The 25,535-nt window shown below is 38.6% G+C and overlaps 1 protein-coding gene across 3 annotated transcripts in view; it reads right to left on the bottom strand.

The window, feature by feature from the left end:
- Positions 1–5,950: 5,950 nt before the first annotated feature.
- Positions 5,951–25,535, bottom strand: part of RAD54B (RAD54 homolog B) — a 56,582-nt gene continuing 36,997 nt past the window's right edge. The window contains exons 4-13 of one of the 3 annotated variants that reach the window (XM_072034455.1): positions 22,430–22,592; positions 21,519–21,744; positions 16,389–16,596; positions 15,711–15,850; positions 14,834–15,124; positions 13,391–13,566; positions 10,897–11,158; positions 9,495–9,561; positions 8,990–9,190; positions 5,951–7,492 (exon numbers count right to left, since the gene is read on the bottom strand). In XM_072034455.1, coding sequence (XP_071890556.1) covers positions 7,272–7,492; positions 8,990–9,190; positions 9,495–9,561; positions 10,897–11,158; positions 13,391–13,566; positions 14,834–15,124; positions 15,711–15,850; positions 16,389–16,596; positions 21,519–21,744; positions 22,430–22,592 — 1,955 coding nt within the window. In that variant the 3' untranslated portion in view covers positions 5,951–7,271. The remainder of the gene's footprint in view (positions 7,493–8,989; positions 9,191–9,494; positions 9,562–10,896; positions 11,159–13,390; positions 13,567–14,833; positions 15,125–15,710; positions 15,851–16,388; positions 16,597–21,518; positions 21,745–22,429; positions 22,593–25,535) is intronic. The other 2 variants (XM_038173607.2, XM_027452474.3) reach the window with 2 other exon arrangements.

The following is a 25,535-nucleotide window of genomic DNA, read 5'->3' as shown; positions in this document are numbered from 1 at the left end:
CAATCCCAATAGTTCTTATATTATAACAAGTGCTTTGGTTGCATTTGCACCACACACACCATGACTACATCAACACGTACCAGCTGAGGGGCATAGGTCTCAACACCCTTGAGATGAGATAGCAATGGAAAAAAATAAATTAAATCAGAAGCAGGAGGCTTGTTGTTGGTCTGATGACTCTGCAGGAGGAGGGATGAGTTCAGATGAGCAAACTTTGCTTCTGCCCAGTCATTTGTAGCCAGGAGGTGGGTTTTATGGCTTTCCTGGAAGCTTCTTTCCAGAGGTTCCCTGCATGCTGAAGAAAAGACTAAGTCCAAATTGTTTTCCAAAAAAAATTTTGCTCATAATAGTTTCAGCTCAGCAAGGTCAGTGATACTTTTGTCCCCAGCTTCTTCTTACCTCCCAATACTTGTCTGTTGAATTCCAACACCATCATAGTAGGTAGGGAACAAAAGCTCTAGCAAGGTGTTTTCTGAGCTTGTGTTGAGGTCAAGGTTGGGATTTTAGAAGTTACAACACTTAGCAACTTCATAAAGACCTTTGCAACGTCTTTGGAGATGCAAAGCAATATCTCCAAATGTTGTCATGAAAAACAATGTAGAGGAAGACATGACGACTAGACAAAGAGCAGAACCATTGCTAAAAGCAACTTGAGGAAAGCTGGTGTTACAAGCTCAAGTGGCTTCAGGTGTAGACAAACTTCCACTGCTCTCTGCATGCCCAAGAGCACTTGGTTAACACTGGCTTCAGGGAGCTGTCAGTAAAAGATCTCACAACCCTTTCCAGGCTGCTTTCATAGTGCCTGGTATTAAGTATCCCACCACAAAAGATAATTCCTGTATTCTTTTGTCATATCAGGTCTTTAAATCTCATTGTCCCCGATCAGATTCTGTTGTTTCATATCCATCGCAGATTTTAGCTCCCAATGAACCATGGAAGATGATAGCCAGTGCCTGCTTCCCGTCACAGATTTATACTTTCTCCATATTCCTAACACAGTCCAGAATGACAGAATGACAGAATAATGTACATTGGAAGGAACATTTGGAGGCCATCTAGTCCATCCCTCTGCTCAGAGCAGGGCCAACTTCAAAGTTAGATCAGGTTGCTCAGGCTTTGTTCGTCATTGCTGGCTTGGGGGTTTGGTTTTATTTATCTATTTATTTTTGGCGGACCATAAAGGCACACAAAAAGTAAGTCAGAGACATTCACGAATGTGGAGTTTCTCATATGAAATAAATGGTACCAGATTTCTGTATGGGTAGAAAGTGCAAATTCTGTGTGCATCACTTGCAGTACGTCTGCCTGTCACACTGAAAGGTATCAGAATACAAGAAAATGTTAAGTAGCAATTTTCTTACCTTACTTTAGCTTAAGAGACTTGCCCTGATGTACAGCCAAGAAGAAACGCCAACCCAACTGGCCTGCAGTTAACTGCCTTACCCTGTCACCCTTTTTCCTCTTTTTGCAGCTCCTTCCTTTGTTCATCGCATCCTTGCAGGCTGTAGCAAGGACCATTTTATGATAACTTTCTTTATTACGAAAATCCAATTTATTCACAGATCACTGTCCATCCCCTTAGCTGGATGAGTCAAGGAAATGGAGTATGTGCTCAAAAATCATACAAGATGCTTTTGTGCTGCCTATGTAAAAAAGGCAGCTAAAAGTCCACCAGGCAAGTTTAATCCTGAACACCTGCAGCTTCCAAAATGCTATCAGTATTCTTTGAGCATTTGTACTGCCATGAAGGTTGCAAACATTTCCATCTGGATCATGCTTTCAGATTTACAGTGATTGACAAATCAATAGCAAAGAGAACTCACTGGCTCTGTAAAAGCTTAGAGACGTCAGCTGAGAGGAAACAAAAATTTTTGCCAGTGTCTCCGTGGGTGTTTGCCAAGAGCAGGAGAAGGGTGAGACTCAGGAAGCCCAGCATCCAGTACAGAATATGGGGGACAGCATTCTCCCTCCTTTGACCAAATGTGATGTGTTTTTTCCTTTTAATAGTGATATCTGCATAGAGCAGAGAACGACTGGCAGCAAGAATAATAAGAAGAATCCAAAACAACTCCAGAATCACAGGCAAAACCTATGAGCCGCTTGCTCCAACTGGTAAAATCTAGTCCAGATCCCAAATCTGGGAGATTCAAGGGTCAGCCTTGACTCGTGCCCAGAACTCTGCTGACCTGATGAGGCCGTGCAGACCCCTGCAAGCACACCAGTTACGGGACAGGACAAAAATCCCACCAAAGTCAACCCGTTCCAGCTGGAGGGAGGAAAAATCAGACTTCTGCACTTTCATTGTTCGGCAAACTCCATCCATCAGGATGAATCTTGAAAAGTCAGGGGTCATAAAGGGGCTTACTCACACCCTAGAAAACTAAAGCCTGGGCCAAGGCTGTCATAAGGAGGAGAGGAAAAAGACCTTCAGCTAATTGACAGAAAATACCCAAAAACTAGCTTGCAGGGGCACAGGCTTTTGTCAGAGTGACTGACATCTCGCCTGCTTGGAAGGAAATTAATTAAAGGAGAATGAGGAGCATATGTTGTCAAGTGGGTGTAAATCAAACTAAGCAAACAAAGGAGCAGGGGGAGAACTCGGGCTGGCATCAAGGCTGCAAGAAAAGAGAACAGGCTGGAGGAAGCAAAGGCTGCAGATGTCTTTAGACACATTTCCTTCGCATCAGCTTAGATTTCAACAAGTTGATGAAAAGCTGGGTGAAAGGCAGCAGCAGCCAATACATCTAAGCCTGGAAGAAGTTTCCAGAGAGTGCTCCCAAGTTGGTTTCAGCGTTCAGTATTATTTCTCTGGGTCCTGATTCTGTGGTGGTGCTTGTGCAGACGTGGTGGTGCTTATCTCCTCCTGAGTGGACACTGCATCACACGCCGCAGGTCCTGTGAGTGTCTCTGCACTTCTGGAAGGGCTGTCTTGCCTTGGTGCACACGAGGCTCTGTTAAAAACCAGATTTCAGCTTATCCTTCAGCTATGCTGTAAAGCCAGAAGTGGTTTTCCTCATTGTTCTTTATAGCCTTCCCAGATCTTCCAGCCGCAAACACATCATTTGTTTAAGCCACACATAAACAAGCATTTTCATTCAATGGAAAGCACATGAAAGGACTACTTTCCTTCTGTGTGTTTCTTGCCTGCAAGGGCTGGAGTCTCTCTGTGCAAATTCCTGGTGCTAACCCCGAGCAGTTGTCAAAGCTTGCTCCATACTTGGCATTTTAAGAAATTCCTGAGTTTATTCCATTACAAAATCATTCAGTCACTATTTGGCACCCTTTTGTAGCAGATGACGAGTCAAGGAGCTTCAAGATCTCTAAAAAAGGCAAACCCGTAACTGGACTTGATGTCAACCTGCCGTCAGAATACATCATGGACCTACTGCAGTCGTGATACAAACCCGTTATACATTTCCTTGGCAACAAGTGCATAGAGTGGCAATTCAGACTGCTAATGAAAAATGATAGAGGGTCACCATCTAAATCACCAAAAAAAAAAAAAAAAAAAAGTGAGCCAAGATGGCTAAAAACTGAATCAATAAAAACAGTCATATGAAACCAGTTTAAAAAAATGATGGAAGATAAAGCAATAAATAAAACAACATCCTTCTGCCTGGTCCCAACCAAGAACACGCAGTACACTTGTGCCTTTGGCACTGTGCCCTCTACCAGAAGTATCAGAATTTCTCCAAAATCCCCTCCTCCCAGCTAAGGGCTGGCAACAAACATAATATTGGTTGCATCTGTCAGCTCAGATGGAATAATAATCTAATAGCCTTCAGCATCTCACACCCATAGCAGCACCAGGACTTCTGGCTGCCTCATACGTACTTCTACACACTATGTATTTTTCCTACTTTTACTGAAATACAAAGACTAACGGGCAATCTTTGCTTAGTATTGTTGAAAAAAATAAGCTGCTTCCACTGTGTTTACACCTGTGGTTTCTGCTCCTCTTGTTTTTCATGTTCCTTCAAGAAGCCACTGTTTGAGACCTCTTCTAGGCAGACCTGCCTTAGTCTTTGGAGTGGATCCATGAGAAGCACAAGATGGATGAACATCTGCATCCTTCAAACACTGGAACAGACAGCCAAGGGCATTAATCAACACCTTATGTTTCAAGCATTGCACTAGAACACGGCCATGAATTCAACACTCCTTGCCTCTATCTGTCTGCAGAGCAAGTCTTGGGTCTAGGAGACTAGTCCTGCTTGGAGGGACCTTGCAACGAGCACTACTTAGTGCTCTACAGCTGGCATCACTGACAGTGAATTTAGACACCACGTTTGAGACCACCTGCTAGGACCTGACAACTCGTCTTTCAGCACCAGCCACCTTCTCCATCCTTTAGAATATCACACTTGTTAAGAAAAGGGGCAACATGACCTGGTGGAAGCTTGAAATCCTCGATGTACCTCATCAGTCAAGCATCACATCACAGTAAGATCATGGGGCCTTTTCCTTGTAGACATTTTTCACCTGTGGGTGAAGAAATTCACATGCCCACGTGTTGCACTTTGTATGAAAAATACTGATTATGATACCATGATTGCTTGAGCAGGATGGGCTAATCTCATCTGGGGGCTTTTGCAGTCTGCTGTGGAAGAATTACAGGTGGCATAGTCCACGTCCGTATTCATGCTTCCTGTATTTTCCACAACTTGTTCTTCCAGTGAGAACTGTAATTTTCTATTTTTTGTAACTTTTCATCACATTTCCAAATCAGAGTTTCAACCTGTATCACATGTAATGCCATATTCAACCTGTAATTTGGGTAGTGCTGTCTTACCCAAACACCCAAGCAGCACACACGTTCTCCATGCCCAGAGGTGTGAGGGGTTACAGCGGGGTGTCCCTCTGGCTGGCTGGGTGCATGCCGGAGGAGCCTTGCACTGCCCATCACCACGCAGCTGCCACTGCCAGAGACCTGGCACAGCCTGGCATAGCAGGGCACAGATCACGTTTTGGGCTTCTGAACCTTGAAGCAACATTTCTTAGTGCCCACCTGCCAGCAATCCCTCCCAGAGCAGCGATGTGAGCCTGGATCACCTTTACACACAAAGCTGGACGTCCGAGCTCTCATCACCTCCAGCCTCCCGAGAGCTCCACGGTGCTCCAGCATCAGCTTTTCATCTATTTATTTAAAACCTGCCAAAATACAACTCCCCTGCAGGCCAAACAATGAAAGGGCTTCTCTGCCAGACGTGTGTTCTGCCAGCATGCAGCTGCAGTTGTATTGTGTGGAGCAGTGCGCGGTGTGACAGCGAGCGGGACTGTCCGAGGGCAGGGACTCAACACGTGAGGTCCGAAGGCTGGCTGAGATAACCCCGAGGGACTGCCTTCGTCAGAGAAGATGAAACGTGACATGGTGTGGGTCCTGGGGCAAACTTCCTTCTATTATATACCCAGCTTCCTCAAGCGTTGCCAGCTGATTTGCTCCAAACCGGAGTGCACTCGTGTGTATCCAGTGGAGAGATGACCCAGGTCCCACAAAGAGCAGTGGAACCAAACAAGCAAACACTTTTTCATGCAGATGCACAAAACCACCTATGAAACCAGCAAAAGCAGAGAACAGAGAAATTGGCATCCTTCCTACAGACAGACAGGGGCACAACTTACAAACTTAAGGGCAACACAGATCTGGTATCTTCCCTCAGATAACTGTTAATCACAATAATCATTATTGTACAGAATAGCTAAAATCTGTCTTTCTTGAGTTACAAAGGTGCAGGCAAATCTTGGCCTTGCTAATTAAAATAAGCTTGTGGGAGCCATAAGATACAAGACAGCTTTTGTCTAGCAGACAATGGGCATCACAACAGCACAGCACCTGTACAAGCATGATCACCACCATGCTCCACCACAGGCAGGGTGAGGAACAGGCTCTTTAACAGACAGCCTAAAATGTTAAAGAATTAAACTCTGTCTACTAACATCATTCTAATTGTACCAAGGAACAAAATTTGAGTGGCAAAATATGTTCATAATTGATGTCTTTCTCCATCAATCTCTCACTTTGTTTTTCATTATTTGCTTGTGACATTCAGCTATCAAACTCATAATCCCTCTGAATTAAGTGATAAGTGTCTATGATGGAGACAAGTCGGTGCATCTGACTTTCAGTTCCCAAACTGCATCAAAATGTAAGGAAAATGTTTGTTGATGAGTTAGGATGGACTGTGAACTCCATGACAATCTAGGGGGAGGGAGAGCACTGTTATAGCATGTAGAACAAACCAATCAATTGTTTTCTGAAAGTTGGTTGGGCTTTTTAATGAGCCACTGCTATCACAACGGGTTCCAAATATCAAAAGGTCGTGCAAAATGTGGCACAGTGCAGGATTACCACAATGCAGCCCTATACTTGCTCGAGGTCTTTCAGATTCTGTAAGTTTGCAGGTTTTCTGAAAATTATCCAATCTTCTGTTCTTCTGGGCCCTTTGAAGTACTTCCCTTTAAAGCTGTAATCTGATTTCTAGCTTTTGTGCCTTCAGAGAAGGAAAATATAGTCATAAGAAAAATATACAGTGAAAATGTGTGCAGTACTCCAGTGTTTGACAAAAGGTGTCCTCAGAGGTAGTTAGCTAGAAATTAGATAAGCCTGTACTCTGCATGCCTGAGAAATGAAGTTTGTTTATTTTTCCAAGGAAAAGCAATAGGTGAATTTCATAACATTTTGACACAACAAGCCATGGCCTCAGACTTTAAGACCTCAGTGGCTATTGCTCCTACTAGAATTAAACTGTAAATAGAATTAAACTGTAAAAAGTGAACAAACACCTCCTCTTGTTATAAAGACAATTATACAGATACATAACTTTTCATTGTCAAAACAAAAATCCAGCCAGACTCTTGTAAACAGCATATGCATGTATATAGCATTGCCTAATCGCACCAAATGTGGCTGATGGGTTGCCAGCTTTACAAGTAATAAATCATTATGATCCAATGAAAACCATATAACAAAGTAGACATACATAAGACTGCATATAAAAATAATCTTACTAATTATGATATCAAAGGAACAGGAGACTTGAAAGCAAAGTTAGATTCAAAAACCTGTATTACAATTATTGCAATTATGATTAACTTAGTAATAACTGTAACTTTTTATAAACCTCAGGAATCGTATAATCACATTTATCCTGAAACCTCATCATAAACACCCTAAAAAATTTGGCAAAAAGAACAAAAGGTAACTGCACATTGGTTGTTTCACCATACCCATGAGGAGGAGGATGCAAGTGGTAGGGAAAGACACTCAAGTTTTATTGGGCAGGGGAAGTTGGACTCGTTACGTTCTGGAAAATGAAAGAAACATTCTCTTTGATCCTTTCAAGGAAAGGATCAGCTAGAGCCTGATGCTGCCCTGAGAAATGTTTCCATTGCATCAGCTGTGACATAGAGAGTGGCTTCTTTGAATTAGGCTTCCCCTGGTCTTGTCCAAGCTGGCAACTTCTAGATGCAGAAGGCTTTTCCGAGGAAGGATCTGAAAAAATGATGAAGAAAATTAATCAGAGAAAACTGAGACAGAGAATTTCAGTCTGAATCAATAAGCCAGTTAGAGATAATAAATGAGAGAAAATAGAACGTCATATAGAATCATTCTGTCAATGAAAACCAAACATATGTATCCACAGTACGAGGGGAAAGGCTCTCTTTCTTGCTTATTGATCAGATTTAACAAAATCATCATCTGCTAGCTCAAAGATGAATCTTCTCACAAATAGATGGGAAAGGAAATATCTTATCTAGAAATTTCCTTTCTTTTGTTTTCCCATTTATGTGACATTTGGGTTGCTCCCATTCTTTAACTCTGAAGGTAGAAGTCTGTTGAAGCAAAACTTGAACTAATTTTGATTTCCTCCCAAAGGAGTCATTCCAACCAGCTAAAAATAGTTTGACTGGCTATTTCATTGACTCAGCACACTAGAGGTGGATCTCTAGTGCACTCTGTACATTCTGTGGTGGTTTTACCCAGCTGGGCAGCTGAGCTCCACCACAACTGCTCTTTCATTCCCCCTCCTCAAAGGAAAAGGGGACAAAATACAATGAAAAGGGCTCAAGGGTTGAGATTGGACAGGGAAATCACTGCCATCCTTCCCGAACTGAGCCTGCAGGGGCTGCCCACAGGCAGCAGCTCTTCAAGAACTGCTCCCACATGGCTCCGTACCACGGGGAGTAACAGTGCCTAAGTGCAGGCTGGCATAATTTGAACATCACTTACTCATACAAGAACAGAAGGTCTAATTCTTCAATCCTTAAGGAAAGATACAAAGATAATGAAATCAACAAGTGGAGTAAAAAGAAGGAAAAACCTCACATTGTCATGGTTACAGAAGCTTTGTGCTTTCACTAACCAAGTCCTCCCCATTTTGAATAGAATGAGTTGAGAAAGGAATAGAAAGCTCTAGCCTATGGCACGGAGACATGAAAACCATCAAGCAAAATAATCACATCGGGTCTGTATTACTTAATTCCTTACTTATGTCTGTTGAGAATGCGTGCTTTTGTAGCCATTCCTTTGGCTCTTTTTATTGTGAAATCTGTTAATACTACATATACATATTTTATACCAAAAGGAAAGCAATGTGCTAGGGCAGTAGACTCTCTTTCCTTTAAGAAATCAGAAATTGAAATGATCATTACTGTCCTTGAATATTTAGAAACAAAACACCACATTTGGCACAATGGCATTTGGTTGTGATGAATCACTAGTTCAGCTGGCCATAGCTAATTCAAGGAATCAAGAGGCGTGATATAGGAATTGGTTGTTAGGGTAAGGAATGAATCTTTCCTTCTCTTCATCTTGTCAGGAGCTCCTATGGATCAGAAAAATCAGGCAATATGTGGCAGATCCCATAATGAAATTCATTATTTCAATCCTATTTTACTGAGCATTGGAGTTTTCTCCAGTGACAGACTGTATATTCAAAACGGATGCACTTCCTCATCAATGGTCAGAGATAATGGAAAAGAAACTCACTTTGATGGTCTTTGTTTCCCATACAATCACACTCAAGCAAGTCATGGGTAACACAGCTGGAATCTTCATGAAGTGTGAAGAGATTTTTGAGCTCCTCAACGGAAAAATGGATGTGTTCGGATGTCTTGGAAAGGTCTACAACCGCCCCAGAAAGATCTTGTTTGCTGATCTGTCTTTGATAAATCTTTTCTTCTATTGAGCCTGGATTGAAAAACCAATAGATAAACTGCAATAATTTTTGACCAGCACTTGCCAAGAAGAAAAGTCAAATCCATTTCTTCACAATATTCATAGGAAATGCTGAGCCACTATTTTCAACTACTAAAACAAGAGCAAGGAAAAGGTAAATGAGTCAATGTGATGTCGCTATTTTAACTGAATTCAGAACAAATTATGTATATTTTAAAAGAATGAATAATTTCCAAAAACATTATCTCTCTTTCCTCTACTGGCAATATTTCAATGGCTGTTTTAGTCTGGAGTATATTTGAGCACCATCTCTGACCTGTGGTTAGCAGTCTGTAAATATGTACAGTATGTTTTTGACCATCTCTCCACACTCTGGCCATTGCCTGAAGAAAGGAAAAAGATGAAAAGCATTAACAGCATATGATACAATAGAATTACAGCTAAAACTTAGCATCTGCTGATCAAATTACCAGATCTGCTAGCTCATTCAAAAAGATGTTGTCCAAAGAAAGCATTCCTCAGTAGCTGTCTTTGACTATTTTCATAAAAATATTCTGGTATTAACTATAAATTATTTTGAAAATATAATTTACTTTCTTTCTGCTATTTATGCTCCTCTTTGTGTATATTATATTAGGAAAGTGGGGCATTTATATCCTTCCTGCCAGCAATCCCCTCTTTACATTTCTTTTCTAAACACTAGCAACAGTTTAATATTTCAGGAATACTTGTCATTCTCCCCCATCTCCAATTCTTTTTTTTTTTTTACCATAATACGTCTTTATAAATGACTATTCCATTTCTTTTAAGATTGTAGTTTCACACATAATTCTTAAATAAACAAACAAAAAAGTTAAGTGAGTACTATTATATGATTTTTGTCAAAAATGTTAGGGTTACATGTACATATTAGGTACAAGTACTCATAAATGGCTTGCAGTATTTGGCAAGCTGTAACAATTTTGAGTGATAGAACAGTGTTTAAAGCAACGTGACAAGTGACCACATGGGGGTACTAATTCACAGTTGGAACAGGAGCAGGGGCAAGAATTGGAGCTTCTTTCAGGTAGGTATTAAGAATTTATTATTAATCTATAATCAGAAGTCTCTTCCTGTGCTTATAAAAGTATTTTTTTTTTAATTGCTATTATTAAGGAGTATTTTAACTGAACGCTCTTATGCCAACTAAATAATCCCTTAGGGCCATGTGCACAGTTACAAGCAACGGTACTAGCTTTGTTTTCTTTCTTTTAATGTCATTGCCACATGATTTTCTCATTCTCTTAATTCTGATCAGGACCTTTCCCTTTCTCTTATGTACAGCAAATCAACAGCAACACTTGCTACACCGTCTAATCATAATCTTATTTTCTTTTTAGAAACAGCAACTTTCCAGTTTAAAAGTGATCAGAAGACAACAGAGATATACAACTCATTCCTCCAAAGTAACCAGAATCTAATCTACTCTTTTCATTTTTTTTTACTGATGGGGTCCTTCTAATGATGCATATATATGTATATATGCATATATATATATATGTATAAAAATAGAGAAATATTTTTTCTTTGCTTCTCAGAGTTTTCCTCCAATATTGTACTTACCCAGATATAATGTGATAGTGAGGTAGCAATGAGACATGTAAAGCCAGACATTTCAAAATCAATCAAGAACCCATTTGATGCCCATCCCAACCTACACATACACAGTTGTATCAGACCTGAATATCCGTAGCTGGATTCCAGTCGATATCATACAGGATCAAGTGAGATGCCCCGACCAGATTCAGTCCTACTCCGCCAGCTTTTGAGCTCAGCAAGAAGATGAAAGCTGGACTGAATTTACTGTTGAAGCTATCAACTATATGTTGCCTCTGGGAGACAGGAGTATGTCCATCAAGTCTCGTATAAGAGTATCCGTAAGTTTTGCATGTCTCCTGTAATATGTTCAATGTCTGAGTGTAATTGGATACTAGTACGACCCTGTCAAGCGGAAAAGAAAAAAAAAATTATCATCTTAGACCTCGGCAAAGTTAAAGTACAACAACAAATTATTGAAGACAACTAAAAAAATGAAATCACAAGTCAAGCAAAAATTAAACATCAACATGAGGTTACTCATATTTCCTAGGAAACTTTTAATATGATTTGAAGCACTTACTAGATTTGGATGCATTAAGTCTTATCATCTAGTGTTCGAATGTTAAGTAATTAATGTTTTCCTTCACAATAGAATTTGGCCCAACTCACAGATTACAGGGATCCAGAATAAACCATATATATATATATATAATATATATATTATATATATAATATAACATAGCTGGCAGCATTAAGGCAGCATTTGCAGAGGATGTTGTAGCAGCTAATTAAAAATACGTATGACTTTGCTTATTGAAAAAGCTACTGCGAACTTCTACAGATAGCCTAGAAAAATAATGATAAATAAAATCATGAAAGTCAGATAAGAAAGCAATGACTCTTGCCTACACTGAATGACTGAAAAGAAATGGACTGAGGCATGATGAAAAATATCACAAAAAATATAGTCTGGATTTTTTTAAAACGAGTAAGTCTCCTGGTTCATTACACTAATGACTCTTATTATGTCAGTGTTATTTCTCTTACATTCTGAGCAAATAAGCTTCAAAGATCTGAAAATCTTGAGTTTCTGTCCTCAAAGGTAGTGAGGATGACAGTACTGAGAGGACAAAGAAAGATCTTTTTAATTGAAGCCGTAAACAATAATCACAGTTAAGGCATATTCTGATATATTTTGTTTAGAAGTCTAAACTAAATGTACAAAATTCCATCAAATAATATTTTTTTTAAAAATATTTTTAAAAAATATTTTTTTAATAAACAGAAATACTGAAGAACTATACAAACAATTTCAGGGAAAATTCTGCAAATTAACATTTAAAATTTGTTTTATGTTATTATTGTTGTTGTTATTATCACAGCTGCCTCTACAATCAAACTAAATCCAAGATGCGTTTGTAAAAACTTTGCAAGGTAGACTTTTTGACAATCAACCTGAAATTCACACCTTTGTTTTCACTCAAAAGTAGAAACATAAACTTTAACAGAGGACTGGAATTGGGTCTGTATATTGCAAAAACTATTTAGTGCTAATGAGAGCAGAGAAACAGAAGAAAAAGAAATATGAATAGCACTGAATTAAAGTAAAAAAGTTATTGAAGTTATACAATAATGCCTCAACATGAGCTGTAACTCAGCAACTCCCATAGCACTGACATGAGGAAAGGTGTTTTTTCCTCACACCCCTGATTTTTTTGACTTACACAAAAAAAGGCTAGCACATTTAGATGTTTAGCTGTCACTGGTTTCATTGGATGCTAGGCATATAAACTCCCATGACAGGCTCAGATTTCTGATTTGTAAGAAGAGAGCACCAGGAAGAAACAAATTCCATTGCACAAGTGCCAAGAGATCTGCTGTTACTTCACACTACTGAATTACAGCTTGTCCTATTTAAGCATCAATTAAAATAAAAGTTAAAAGCTAAATACTTTTGAAATTGCTGGGCTTTAAGGTATGAGTACAGAAAAAAGTTATCATGAGACACAAGGTCACGTTGAGATTTCCATGAATCAGCAATTCCACAGTAACCAACCGTGTGCATCCTATTACCCCATAAGCAGAGGTTTTCCTACATGTCAGTGACATTTACCATGGGGGAAATACGCAGTTGTTGTGCAAGTTCACCTGTTAAGACTTGTTGCCCTGGACAGAAAAGGCAGCAAGCACTGAGCAGTTTAACATGATTAAAGGGGAAAGAACTCATAATCCACTCATTAAAAATATTTTAGTGCAATTTCAAATATTTAATACATTAAATAATTGCCTCAAGGAGATACAAAGCATTGGGAAGACTTTGCAGGTAAAGATAATTTGTCATAGCACAGAAGCTGTAGCAAACTCTATCCTAGTTGCTGGAACTCAGGATGAAAAATACAATTATCTTTGCCTGGAAATATGAAGAGCAACTTTGAAAATTATGTCAGCTGCAAATCATAGGTTAGTAATTTAACAAGGAAGAACCAGAAGTAAAATGCATAAAAGTGCTTGGCACCTCTGAAAACAGCTGCAAAGGTTTTATTTTAAATATTATGTCCCTACACATTTGAAAAGCAAAACAATATAGAGAAGGTCACTCTTATTATCTCCCTTTTACCTTACTTTCACACTTACCTTTCAGAAGAGTTGAGCTCATGGATTGCTGCTAACAACTTCACCAGCACCTGCAATTTTCCTGAATCAGTTTCAGAGAAAGTGTCAGAAGTATAATCTTGTGGAAAGACATCCGTTAGACCTTCATAGAGACTGGACTCATCATGCTCATCATTCATCGGATCACAGCTTTTTTCCTATTAAAAATAAAAGGATTCAAGGTTCATGTCCCCACTAAAATGTTTTCTGCTTTTTTATTTTTAAAACTTTACTGATAGCATTTACTGTGTTTACACCCTCTAATCCAAGATGTTGTTTACACCTGAGAAGAGAACAGGTTGAAATACTGAAAAGTCAAAAATGCATTTGACTTCTTCTCTACTTCAACAACCAAACAGATATACAGCCATAACTAAAGCTTGGGAAAACAAATCAATACTCTGTTTATTCTTTCTAAATCCTGTAATACCTTATCATGGAAGTCCAAAATCATTGACTTTTGGGGGGAAGATACTGTCATTAGGATTCAGTTATGCAAGGGAAGTGAAAACAAGCTGACAAGTAATAACAACAAAATAGAAGAAATACAGGTAATATTCTGCTGTAATTTGAAAATCGATGTTTCACGAGGAGGAAAAAGCCAAACTAATAAAACCTCACAGCAGTAATAAATGACTTGCATTTACAGTCCTTTTCACCCACATAGTTTCTAAAGGCTTACGCTTTCACTTACAAAAAAATTTGAATGCTTATATAATAAAGTAAAAGCAACAAACTTTACTTGACAGGGTTGTCAGTTACGTCAGGGATGTCTGCTGTGGACATTCCTACAAAGTCACGAAGAACCTCTTTTAAGGAACATTTACATCTCCACTCACCTTACTTGGACTTCGACCAGTGTCCAAAGAAGTTACTATTACTAAGTTCTAACTATCACATTATTTATCTATAGGAATGAGAACATTTCTGTAGAAATAATAAGGTGTACAGCATGATAGGATTCCAGGAAAAGTGAAAATTGAGACATCTAGTACCAATGACGTGTTGAACCTACAGTTCCTGGTATCACTGAACTCAAGAAATGTACGGGCAGGGAAGTTTCAGGGGAACCAGCAGACAGAGTATAAAGACTAATCTCTAGCTAAGTGTTCTGTGTAAAATTCACATTTGTATCTAGATCTACAAATATTCAGAGACAAAACTAGGAGGGAAAATAGATGAAGGCAACAAAGAACAAGAAAATACCCTTAAGCCACAGGAAGGTGTAGAGATACCTTCCTTGAGTACGTTCAGATTTCCTAACATTTACATTTTTGCAAGCTGATCTCCTAAAGTAAGTCAGATGTGAAAAGAGAGCATGGAAATGACCTTAACTAACATGCACATTGACCATAACATATTTTTAGTGACCTTTGTCCACTGAAATGACTAATTGCAGGCACCCACCCCCATGCAAATAGATACCTTTACAGCTTTAAACAGAAGACATGGATGATTGCAAAGTTTTTTCAAAGCTCCTATACATATTAGGTGAGGACTATTTTCTAGCCTGCCTTGTAAACAGGATCTAATAACTTGAGAACTAAGCAGTTTTCGATACAGTTCAAGTTGCAGTGCTGTTGGTCGGCAGAAGATTATGCTCTCCTTTTTTGGGGGGAGAAATTTGTTTATAACCTCCTGTGTTCTCCTAAGAATAAAGAGTCCAGTGAGGCGTGTGAGTTCTGCTGCTCTTTTTTCTCCTAATTCCTTTTCCTCCTAAAAGAACAAAGCGCAAAATTAATGTTCATCTTGCATTCCATCAAAATATTTTTCTATATGATTTTAATTAGGCAGCTAATGAACATTTTGATTTAATGACACCACTTTCAGCATGTGAATGTAATGATCAGTTCTACAATTAGTACGACTGCATTAGCTTAGTTCTAGGTTTGGTTTCTAAGGTCTTAAAGAAAGGAGAATAATATCTCAAAAGACATGCAAGGCTCAAATTATATTGCAGAATTTCTTTATGCAGTACAGATGAAGTAAAATCATGGAGATATTTCAGTATTGTGGAGAAACTGAGAATTAATAGAGTATAATCATATCAAAATTTACATGGCATTATCAGGAATGCATATTTTGCCTGATAATGAAAACACGGATGAAATGCCATGATCTCAACACACGCATATTCCTCTCCCCCCCACACTTTGGAAAACAACTGAATTTATTCAAATAGGAAGCTGAGAAGTTTTTACTGCCATTAGCAGTCCCAAGCTTCATTTTATTCCATAGAAAGCTAATTTCACTTTGCTCTCTATTAATTTCCTTCTATAACTGCATTTTTTAAATACTATACCATTGTTGCTGAAGGTTCTCTGGATCTGACAATCGGCTCCTCATATATTTTTCTATATGTGGACAAAGAACCAAGTACTCCCGGATTTACAAACTCTATTAACGCATAAAATTCTTGCAAGTCATTTTGGATTGGAGTACCTGGAAAGACAGAAAAGTAGTTATGCATTTGGTAACTATTTATTAAAACAGACAGAAGTAAAATTGTTGAATGCAGAATTTAACGTTGAGAATGCATCCCGAGAAGTTTTGTTTCAATATGAATTACTCAGAGCACTGAATTAATCTATAATAGTGATTAATAAAGTACTGTCTCCCTAACTGAACAGACTGCACATCTAGTTATTTTGACAAAGGAATTCAAAAAGTCAATTTCTAAATCAGTTTTATTAAATAAATACAAAAGAAAATAATGACTGTATATAAACAGAGTCCCGATTTCCTTACAAAAGTTCTTAGGCTCCTTGCCTGTCCTTTAAGTTAGACAAATTTTGCCTTTATTAAAAAAAAAATAAAAATTTAATGAAATAATCTGTTTTAACAAGACCCAAGATTTGTGTGCTTAATACCCATTGCCAAAATTTATATTGTGCTCCTGTCACATTTACAATCTTTTCCCTTTCCCCCAAGCTGGCACTTTCAGCATAGCAAAATATTACAAGCAACTATAAATACTAACCAGTAAGGATAATTCTCCTCTCACAAGGCAGACTAGTAAGGGCTGTAGTTGTCTTAATGGAGCTATTTTTCAGACGATGTCCTTCATCACAGATCAGGAGGTTAAATTCTATTGCCTGAATTTGTTCCAAAGATCGTAGTAGCATCTCATAACTGATTATCATAACTGAATAAAGTGGAGAACTGATGAATTCTTCTACTTTGTGGTCCTACAGGCATAAAGAAAATATATCATACAACTATTTCTTCGGAGATCACTCATCACACTATTTAAAGATCTAGTGTCTGCAGAAATTTTCCAGCATGACACAGAACATTTACCATCTCCTCCAAGAGTTGGATTATTGATTCCTTCCTAATTTGCAAAGGAAATAAGAGAGCTGATACAACATTTTTTTAAACTTTATTTTATCACCTCATTAATAGACAATTTATTATTCTTTTAGACCTTCAGATCCTCTGAGACACATTACCATGAAGGTGAAAAGCACAGATTCCCTATAACAGCTTCCCAGTCCTGGCATTTAGGTTGGCTTCAAATGGATGATAAAAAAGATGATAACAAACAGGCATAAGTGGCTGCCTGTAGGAAGTTACCACATTCTGCCAGCCTAAAATTCCACCTGTAGTTTTAAATTGAATATGATACTCACTTTGTTAAAAGCCCTTAACATTGATGGGTTGGCCAAATGCTAAATGCAGCCTAGGACTCGCAGAGTTAAGCCTATAAATAGTCCCAGAAAACAAGCCTGTCTATTGCTAAATAAATTCAATTGAACTCTAAACCCTGCATTAGACTTTTGTTTCTAAACTCCAGGATAAAACAACCAGAAAAAAGTCTATTTTTTATCAAATGTGACAATGAGGAAACCAACAACAGCTGTCCATGTTAGACCATTCAAGTCTGAACCAGAATCAGTTGTACAGTTCTAGATCCTATAGACTGAACTAGCTTTAAAAAGAAACACGAAATTAAGAAGCCACTGTAATGTGAAAGGGAGCTCCTTCAATAAACAAATAAATAAATAAATAGAAACCTCCTAGAAACAGTTATTGGACTCATTGATCCTTGTGGGTCCCTTCCAACTTGGGATATTCTATGATTCTATGATTATTTGTTTACATACTTACAGACCTGTGAATGTACTGGGATTGCTTACCTGTCTTGTAATTACACATAAAAATGAAAAATTCTTCTGTTGGCACATCCCTTATCTTTCCACTTAGCTCCAGATACTAATTCCTTGCACACTCTTTCCTGTTTCCTAACATTGATCACTTCCTAAGCAGGCAACAGTAGCAGCTGACAAGCTGAACTATCTCTTTAATTTTGAAGCAGACCAACCTGGAGCCCCAAAAGGTATTTTTATTTCCAAACAAGATCAGTTACCAAAGACAGACAACTAAGTCTGCAGCCAGATGGTGTAATACACTGAAAGAGTAATACCACTTAATTACCACAATCTTTAGAGCTTTCAAGTAGGTGATTCAGGTGAATCCATGGGCCAAATCTGGCAAGTTAATCCCACAAAGTACCGTGTGGTAGGTGAATCCCCACATCTTGCTCACGAAGAGGCCCAGCACATGATGGAGGAAGCAAGGAGCTGTGAAGAATAGGTTAACGAGGGCACGCACCGATTTCCCCCAGGTGTCTGAACTGGACCACGGCATTCCTGTTGCTTCCAAGACTGCAGTTAAGTGCCTGTTTTCTGCCCAGTATTTTTACTGCCATTTTGGAGTTGATGGCAGAAAATTTCCCTCACCCTCCATTCCCAACATGGGAGCAGAGGAGCCCTGCTGGCAACACTCAGTGCTGTCCATACCCAGGCTCCATACTGCAGCCCTGAGGACAGATGCAACGCCCCCTGATCTTTTGGTGGTCAAGCATCAGAAGATGAGCAGGGTTTGGAAATTATTTTGTTTTCCTGCACTTTCGAGCAGCTTCCCTCCCCTGGCTTCTCATTCGGAGTGCTAGAATCCCTTAAAAAGAAGGAGAGTCCTGACATATTATAACCCCCCTGCAGCCAAATCTAAGATATTCACCGCTGTATATAATAACCTTACAAGTCATTTTCAAAGAATTAATTTATCCTCTTAACTAGCTGCAAGATATGTATGTATTACAGCCTCCATTTTCAGTTACCCGGAGTGACTTGACAGGTTTAAGCGAGGTGCCTGGAGCTTCGTAGGGAGCAATTGTCAGTCAGCATTAGAGCCCCATGATGTCCCACACTTACTCTTTGAACAGACCCTGCTTTGCACTAGTCCGAATCTAGCGTAGCCAGTGAGGTGTAAATTAAAAAACGCTGAATCCTGAACCTTGCCTTAATTCCTTCTCCAGACTCTTCAACTTAAAAACCAGCCCAACACAACCTCTGTAGAAGTGATGCTCTGCAAACAGATCATGGGAGTTATGCTCTGAAACACACCTCAAACGCTGATAACGTGGATTAATGAGACCTAAATGCAATTTTTGTGAGGAAACCTTCATTTTCAAAGCAATGTCCTCTGCCTGACATTTGCATTTTGACAGAAGTAAACTGTACTCACATTTTAAAAGCAAATAATGTCCTGGTTTTTTTTTTAAGAGTTTGTCACAGGAGGGTTAGGATCAGTTCTCAGTGCTTCAGCGTGAGAATGAGGAAAACACGCCTAACACATTTTGAAAAGTCTGCTAGTTCTTTGAGTGTATTCCTTACAGGCAAGAATAGAAAAATAAATAAATAAACTTTGAGACAAGCTCTTCCTTTTATGTTATACTGAAGAAATAACAGTAGGATAATTGCTGTTTTTCTGTAGAAGATAGACAGTAAATTATTTTTAAATACCTCATTATACCCCAGGCAAGTCATATTGCATCTTGCCTTTGCATGACAATGTACTCGTTGCTATTTGGGAGCACAATCTTAAAAGCTGCTGAGTGTCCTCAATCCAAATGGCTCCAATGAATGAGTAGGAATATTAAAGTTATTTAAATTAAAAGACAAATAAAAGCTACTGTCAGTTTGGTTCACGGTAACTGTCAGCAAAGTCGGATTTTTTCTTCCCAACATTATTCGTAGTAACTGAAAGAAAACATTTAATTATTTCTAATTATCATTGTCAGGCAAAAATTTTGCATATTATATTTTGCCTTGTATCCACTTCCTTTAGAAACTTCTATATTTCTCAACCTCTCAACCTATATTACATTACAGTTCTTGACAAGGCAATCTGCTTCATTTCCACATCTTGAAATAAGTTAGTAAGAAAAAAAAAGTGATGCAAAGAGCACCTATTACTGAAATGTACATGTAGACTGGCCCCAGTGGAAGATGAGTAGGTTCAGTAATTTCAGGGGTTTGACAGCAATAAGAGTGGTATTCAAATAAATAATTCCTTTACAAAATCTTATATGTTCTATAAAATTTACATCTACATTTAAAATAGTTTGAAAACTTCCACTTTGTCTGAAATATTTGCTGTTCCATAAAGACAGTAAAAATATTATAAGAAACTAAAAGCAGATTATGCAAGAGTTAGGTTATCTTTAAAATGAAGTATTTTTTTTCTTCGATGTAATTGTATGGAACATATAGATTAAAAAATAACTGGAAAATAAACATCTGTATCTTTGATGTAAACACTAATGTAAACATTACACGTTTACCATTTGTGTTTTATATTCTTCTTGTTTAGTAAAACCAAAGCTGTCAAGTCAGCTTCTATTGCATTTCATCTGGTGTTCTGAATGCTTCATTCAGACATGTTAAGTGTCGGTGTCCCCACACTGGTGCCTCCCATACTCCTCTAATGTTTTACAGGCACAGACCTCCTGTGTCTCCACTTCCTCCCACGGGGATGATTCAAACAGTAAGGACCAAGGAAGAAGCAAGGGAATGGTAGATTGTTGAATGTTCCTGTAGAAACCACAGTTCGTGTGTTTGCTCAGTAACTTCCCTTTTCTTTCTGTTATGAATGCTCACTCCAAATGGACATGGGAAGCAGAGGGCTTAGGAAAATAAATAGTGGATGGTGAATTATAAACAACAGAGCTTGACTTTAAAAGCTTTGGAAGTGTTAATAAAGGCAAGAGAGAGACTTCTGTTCACAGCATGACAAACGTCAGTCTGAGGGGAGCCAACACTTTGAGATACTGAGCCATGCTTAAAGAGAAGCATGACAAGAAAGCCTTTCTGAGTAACCAGAGCAAGATTTGTACCTCCAGAGAAAGCCCTGTCAGTGATAGTACACCTTCACTCCTTGAACTCCTTGCTCTTTTATTTGTCTTTACCAGGTGCTTTCCTGACTGATGTGGTCAGTAAAGCTCACTGAAGCAGAGAGCCCATGCTAGAACATCGAGTTTCTGCAGTTAGACAGAGAGCTCTGTGTTCCAAAAAGGAGGCAAGATCCTAGAGGTATACCAAGGAGATTAAAAGACGAAATACTCCCTCAGCACATGGGATTCATATGAGCAATACAGGAATTTGGGAGTGTCATTACCAGCAGAAATAGCTCCACAGTAGGAGGGATAGGGGTCAGCGTCAGCCAGCTTCTTTATTGAGATTTGTACCTGTCTGCTTTCTTCCAGAGAGAAGAGATATTCACGTTATGTAACACTGAGCCTCTGGCTGTGGTATAAGACTAAATCATCCTTACAGAAACCTAACTCTTGAACGCGACAGTAAAGGGAATAACCTTCTAAAGTGACCTGAAGCAGAAAGCTGAAACAAGGAGGAAAAAGTTTTCAGTGCAGAGCACCAGGAACTACCAAAGAAACTGAGTACAAGTCAGTCAAGCTAGAAGTGGTGTTACATAAAACAAGGAAGGTATGCACTTTGATGTATAACAGAAAGCTCTTCCTTAAACCACAGAGGGATGAGGAAGAGCATGCCATCTTTTACATCCGCAAAGGTGAAGCCTGAGGGAAGATATGACAGATGCAGGCAGAGCTTGAGCTATAACCTGGTTACTGACAACTAAACGCACATTTGGACAACTACATGAAGGAGAAACGAAGTATTCCAAATAAATATTAATAGAGGATTACTAGTTTAGGTCTCTGGTTAAAAATAATAATAATAAAAAAAAATCACAAGTCCTATATTCTGAGCCAGATATGACCTAATCCCCTTTTGGAAATAAATCTTACCTGATCAACTGTAAAGACTTTGATCCTTTCACTTCCCAACCATTTCTGAAATTCTTTTTTCCAGTTTTTTACCAGACTCCCAGGGGTCACAATTAGTGCTCGCTTTAGTACAGGTTTGCATCCATAAACCCCTTGACGCAGGAGAGTCCAGACAAGTGAAATGCATTGCAAGGTTTTTCCTAAGCCCATTTCATCAGCAAGAATAGCTCCAAATCTGCCACTAACTCTGTAAGATAAAATGATAACATTTTAAAAGATATATCTGTAATTATTTACAACTGTTTTGGGGAATTGTTTCTCAAGGTTGTTTTCTGAAGTATAAAGAACCTATTTATACTTATGCTTTGCTGTAGGTTTTCATTCAGGAAGGACAAGAAGTCCTTAGAGAGAAACTCCTCATTTTTTACATTAATGCACTAGCCCTCCAAAACCAAATAGTTATATCTTAATTTAGAATTTAAAATATTATATAATATGTAGTTTTTTTAACAGTTGCATATGCCTTCTCTATACCTTCACTGTACATACTTCCTTCAGTTTCTCTATCCCAAATGACTGAAATATAAATTATACGAATAATTATAAATTATATGAATTATAAACCCCAGAAAGCAGTGTGCTTTAGCATGGGTCAGATTGTATCTGTGTTTTCAAGACGTGCTAATTTCAGCAGAACTGACAGGCCCTTTGCTGCACTTATCATATCTGGCAAAGTCATAGCAAGCACAATGCTACATACAGGTCAGAAAAAAAAACCACTGTGAAACCTTTCCTAGGAGAAAATTATTAATATTATTAATATTAATTAACTGAACAACTTCTCAAATTTCCCCCTTCCAATTCTTTAATTTCTAACATGAACATTAAAATATTATAGGTATTGAAATCCAAAAGAATAATTATGTTCTTACCTCATTCCCATTACGCATTCATATAGAAATACAATTCCTTCCTTCTGATGTGGTCGGAGGTTATTTGCAATGTAAGGATCCACAACTACATCCACCACAGGTAGACCTGCCTTATTGAACATCCACTGATGGCTTGCATTTGGTCTTGGCATAACCAGAGAATCTTGAAGTAAAAAAATATATGCAAATGTTGCACTTTTTTTTTAGTCATTTAGCATAGAGTATTATTTATTTAAATAATCTACAGAAAAAGTAGTCAATGATCTGATTGCTGCTAAATACACGGTTTAATATATGGACCATTCTCAGTCAGAAAATGCACTTACCAACAGAACTTTTAGATAGCCCTTGAAATAATCTCTTCACAGCAGTTTCCAGAATAGTTTGCACTTTTCTCCAATGTAAAAGTGACAAACTGGCAAGTCTGAGTATTGTTTTATGAAGTGAAACTGCCTACCTAATAAATGTTGCATGACAACTTTGAATACTTAGAAGAAGGTCTAAAAGGTTTCTAAAAAGAAGTCTAAGAACACAAAGAATAACCCACAGAAAGCCTGGACACTATTGCAAGGGGATATTCTTGAAGATGCTGGGAAAGACTTCTCTTCTTGAGGAACAGAGATAAGACAATGATTTGCTAAAAAAGAGAAAGAATGAGAGTGAGCCAACAAAGGCTGCCACAGTGTGTGAATACAAGAATTTGACAAGTTTGAAGATATACAGGGGCAAAGAGAGCACAAAGGAGTGGGATATGTCCTTTGGCTACATCTGTATAGCAGTTTTGCTTGCCATAATTTGTTTATAAACTCTGATGTCATTATTTTGCTAGACAAAGTCCATACCAGGTTGCTTGTATTGATGCTATACAACCTCACTGAAAAGTGGAATTGTCAGAAGACAGAATGAGAAAGCATTCACAGCCTCTGATATTTTTATGTTGCTAGAATAGATCTATATTGATAATTTATTCATGGAAATAGGTCAGTTGAAGGCTTGTATCACTCAGAGGGATTTTGTTTCCTACTGACAAAGGGCTGAGTTCTGATGGATTACATCAAATTGCATCTGGGTATACATAAAAGGCGATGGTGACAAAAATACCATTTTTCTAACAAAATTTTGCAGTATTAGAGATGGGGAAGAAGTGCAGTCTAAATGAGTTCTGGACTAAAAGCTTAGAAATCATATCTGGAAGACAAGGATTTCCATCTTTGTCACCGCACTCTGTTCTGTTGAGCACACTGATAAACAACATTTCATTTTGAAAAAGCTGCATTTTAATCAATGATTGTCATGGACCTCAGCATGAAAACCTTTGAATGCTCCAATACCGAGGTCCTGGTCTAGGAAAATATCTCCATTACTTCTGAAAGAAATTATGCAGCAAGGCATTAAGCAAGCTATGTGATCCTCCTGAGTTAAACGACATTAATCATAGAATCACAAAATGGTTTGGGTTGGAAGGGACCTTAAAGCCCATCTAATTCCCACCCCCTGCCATGGGCAGGGACACCTCCCACCAGCCCAGGTTGCCCAAAGCCCCATCCAGCCTGGTCTTGAACACTTCCAAGGATGGGACATCTCTGGGCGACCTGTGCCAGTGCCTTACCACCTTCTGAGTGAAGAATTTATTCCTTATACTTAATCTAAACCTACCCTTTTTAAGTTTAAAGCCATCCCCCCTTGTCCTATCCCTACACTCCCTGACAGAGTCCCTCCCCAGCTTTGCTGTAGCCCCCTTTAGGTACTGGAAGGGCTCTGTAAGGTCTCCCTGGAGCCTGCTCTTCTCCAGGCTGAACATCCCCAGCTCTGTCTGAGGGAGCACTTGATCCCGCTGTCCACGTCACTAACAAAGATGAGTGATAGTCCAACCTGCAGATGTGTTGAGGGCTTTCCATATCAGGCAATTTGGGGAAGTCTCACAGGAGGTGCTCAAACTCACCAGAAGAAAAGTTACAGAAGGTAAAGAACTAGAATAAAACTCAGCTTTTTAACAGAGTATTGCTTAAGCAACAAAGAAATTCATTTGGGTATAGAATATATCAGCTCTTTGCCAGATTTTCAGTTAGAAAGCTAATGCGGAATCATGAAAACACAGGAAGCTGCATTACTAGAAACAACATAATCATGCTGAATTGAGACTAGAAGATGGTGCTAATGAAAGTGCTCTTACAAAAGCGCAAATGATATCATTAATTGCTAGATGATGAGGATTTCATTGTTTATTTACATAGCAGTCAAGCAGTCGCTTTGAAAAGCCTTACAATATCAAGATATGGGGCAAGAAGTTGGATGGAGGTAAAACTGTAGTAAGAATACAGAACAACCTTTTTTTTTAAAAAATAAAAATAAAAAAGGATTGCTCTACTTAGTAATATTTCTTTAAATTTGTTTCTATCTTCCATCTGAAAGATAAAGCCGTCAGCAGAACATAGTTCCTAACCAGCAGGTTGTATGACTGGTTTGTTATTGATCGACAGAAGAGCACGTCTTGTTTAGATAAGCAATGGCACTTCCTGCATTTATCAAATGCTTACAGGATCCCTCTTACACAACTGCTTAACCAGTCAGTTTCCATGTGAATTCTCATGGCTTCTCAGCACAGGATAGTTCTAGTATTACAAATCAAAACTTTTATCCCCAAATATATCCTGTTGAGTTTTGGGCAGTGAAGTTAAACTCACTGGCTGGGAAGAATCAGGCACCATCAGGAACAATTCTCTGAATCTGGCTTACCTGGTCTATTACTGATCCTTCACAGCAATTACGGTGTTGCCATATTCTGCTAGTGCTTCACTGATCCCAGCGGGAAGCTGGAACTCATCTAGAACTTCTAGGGTATGTCAGCCTGTTTCTCTGATCAACGTACACAATCTTCTTGGCAAACCTCTCAGAAACCACTCTAACCTGTTTCTACAGCCATCTGTAACAACTATGAGAAACTTGACCCGCAAAGCATTTCACTTGTTAAAGTGATAAAATCCTAACATGGCACTGATAGAAACACGACTACTGTATTTCAGAAATCCTACAGTAATACATAGGGGAAAGTGAATCTTTTGGTTAGACCCTCAACTTTTTTGACAAACAGAGGATGATTAAATAA

This window comes from Anas platyrhynchos, chromosome 2 (assembly GCF_047663525.1).
Source record: "Anas platyrhynchos isolate ZD024472 breed Pekin duck chromosome 2, IASCAAS_PekinDuck_T2T, whole genome shotgun sequence".
Taxonomy (NCBI): Eukaryota; Metazoa; Chordata; class Aves; order Anseriformes; family Anatidae; genus Anas; species Anas platyrhynchos.
Note: the sequence above shows the minus strand (reverse complement) of the source record. Positions and strands in the feature narration are given on the sequence as shown.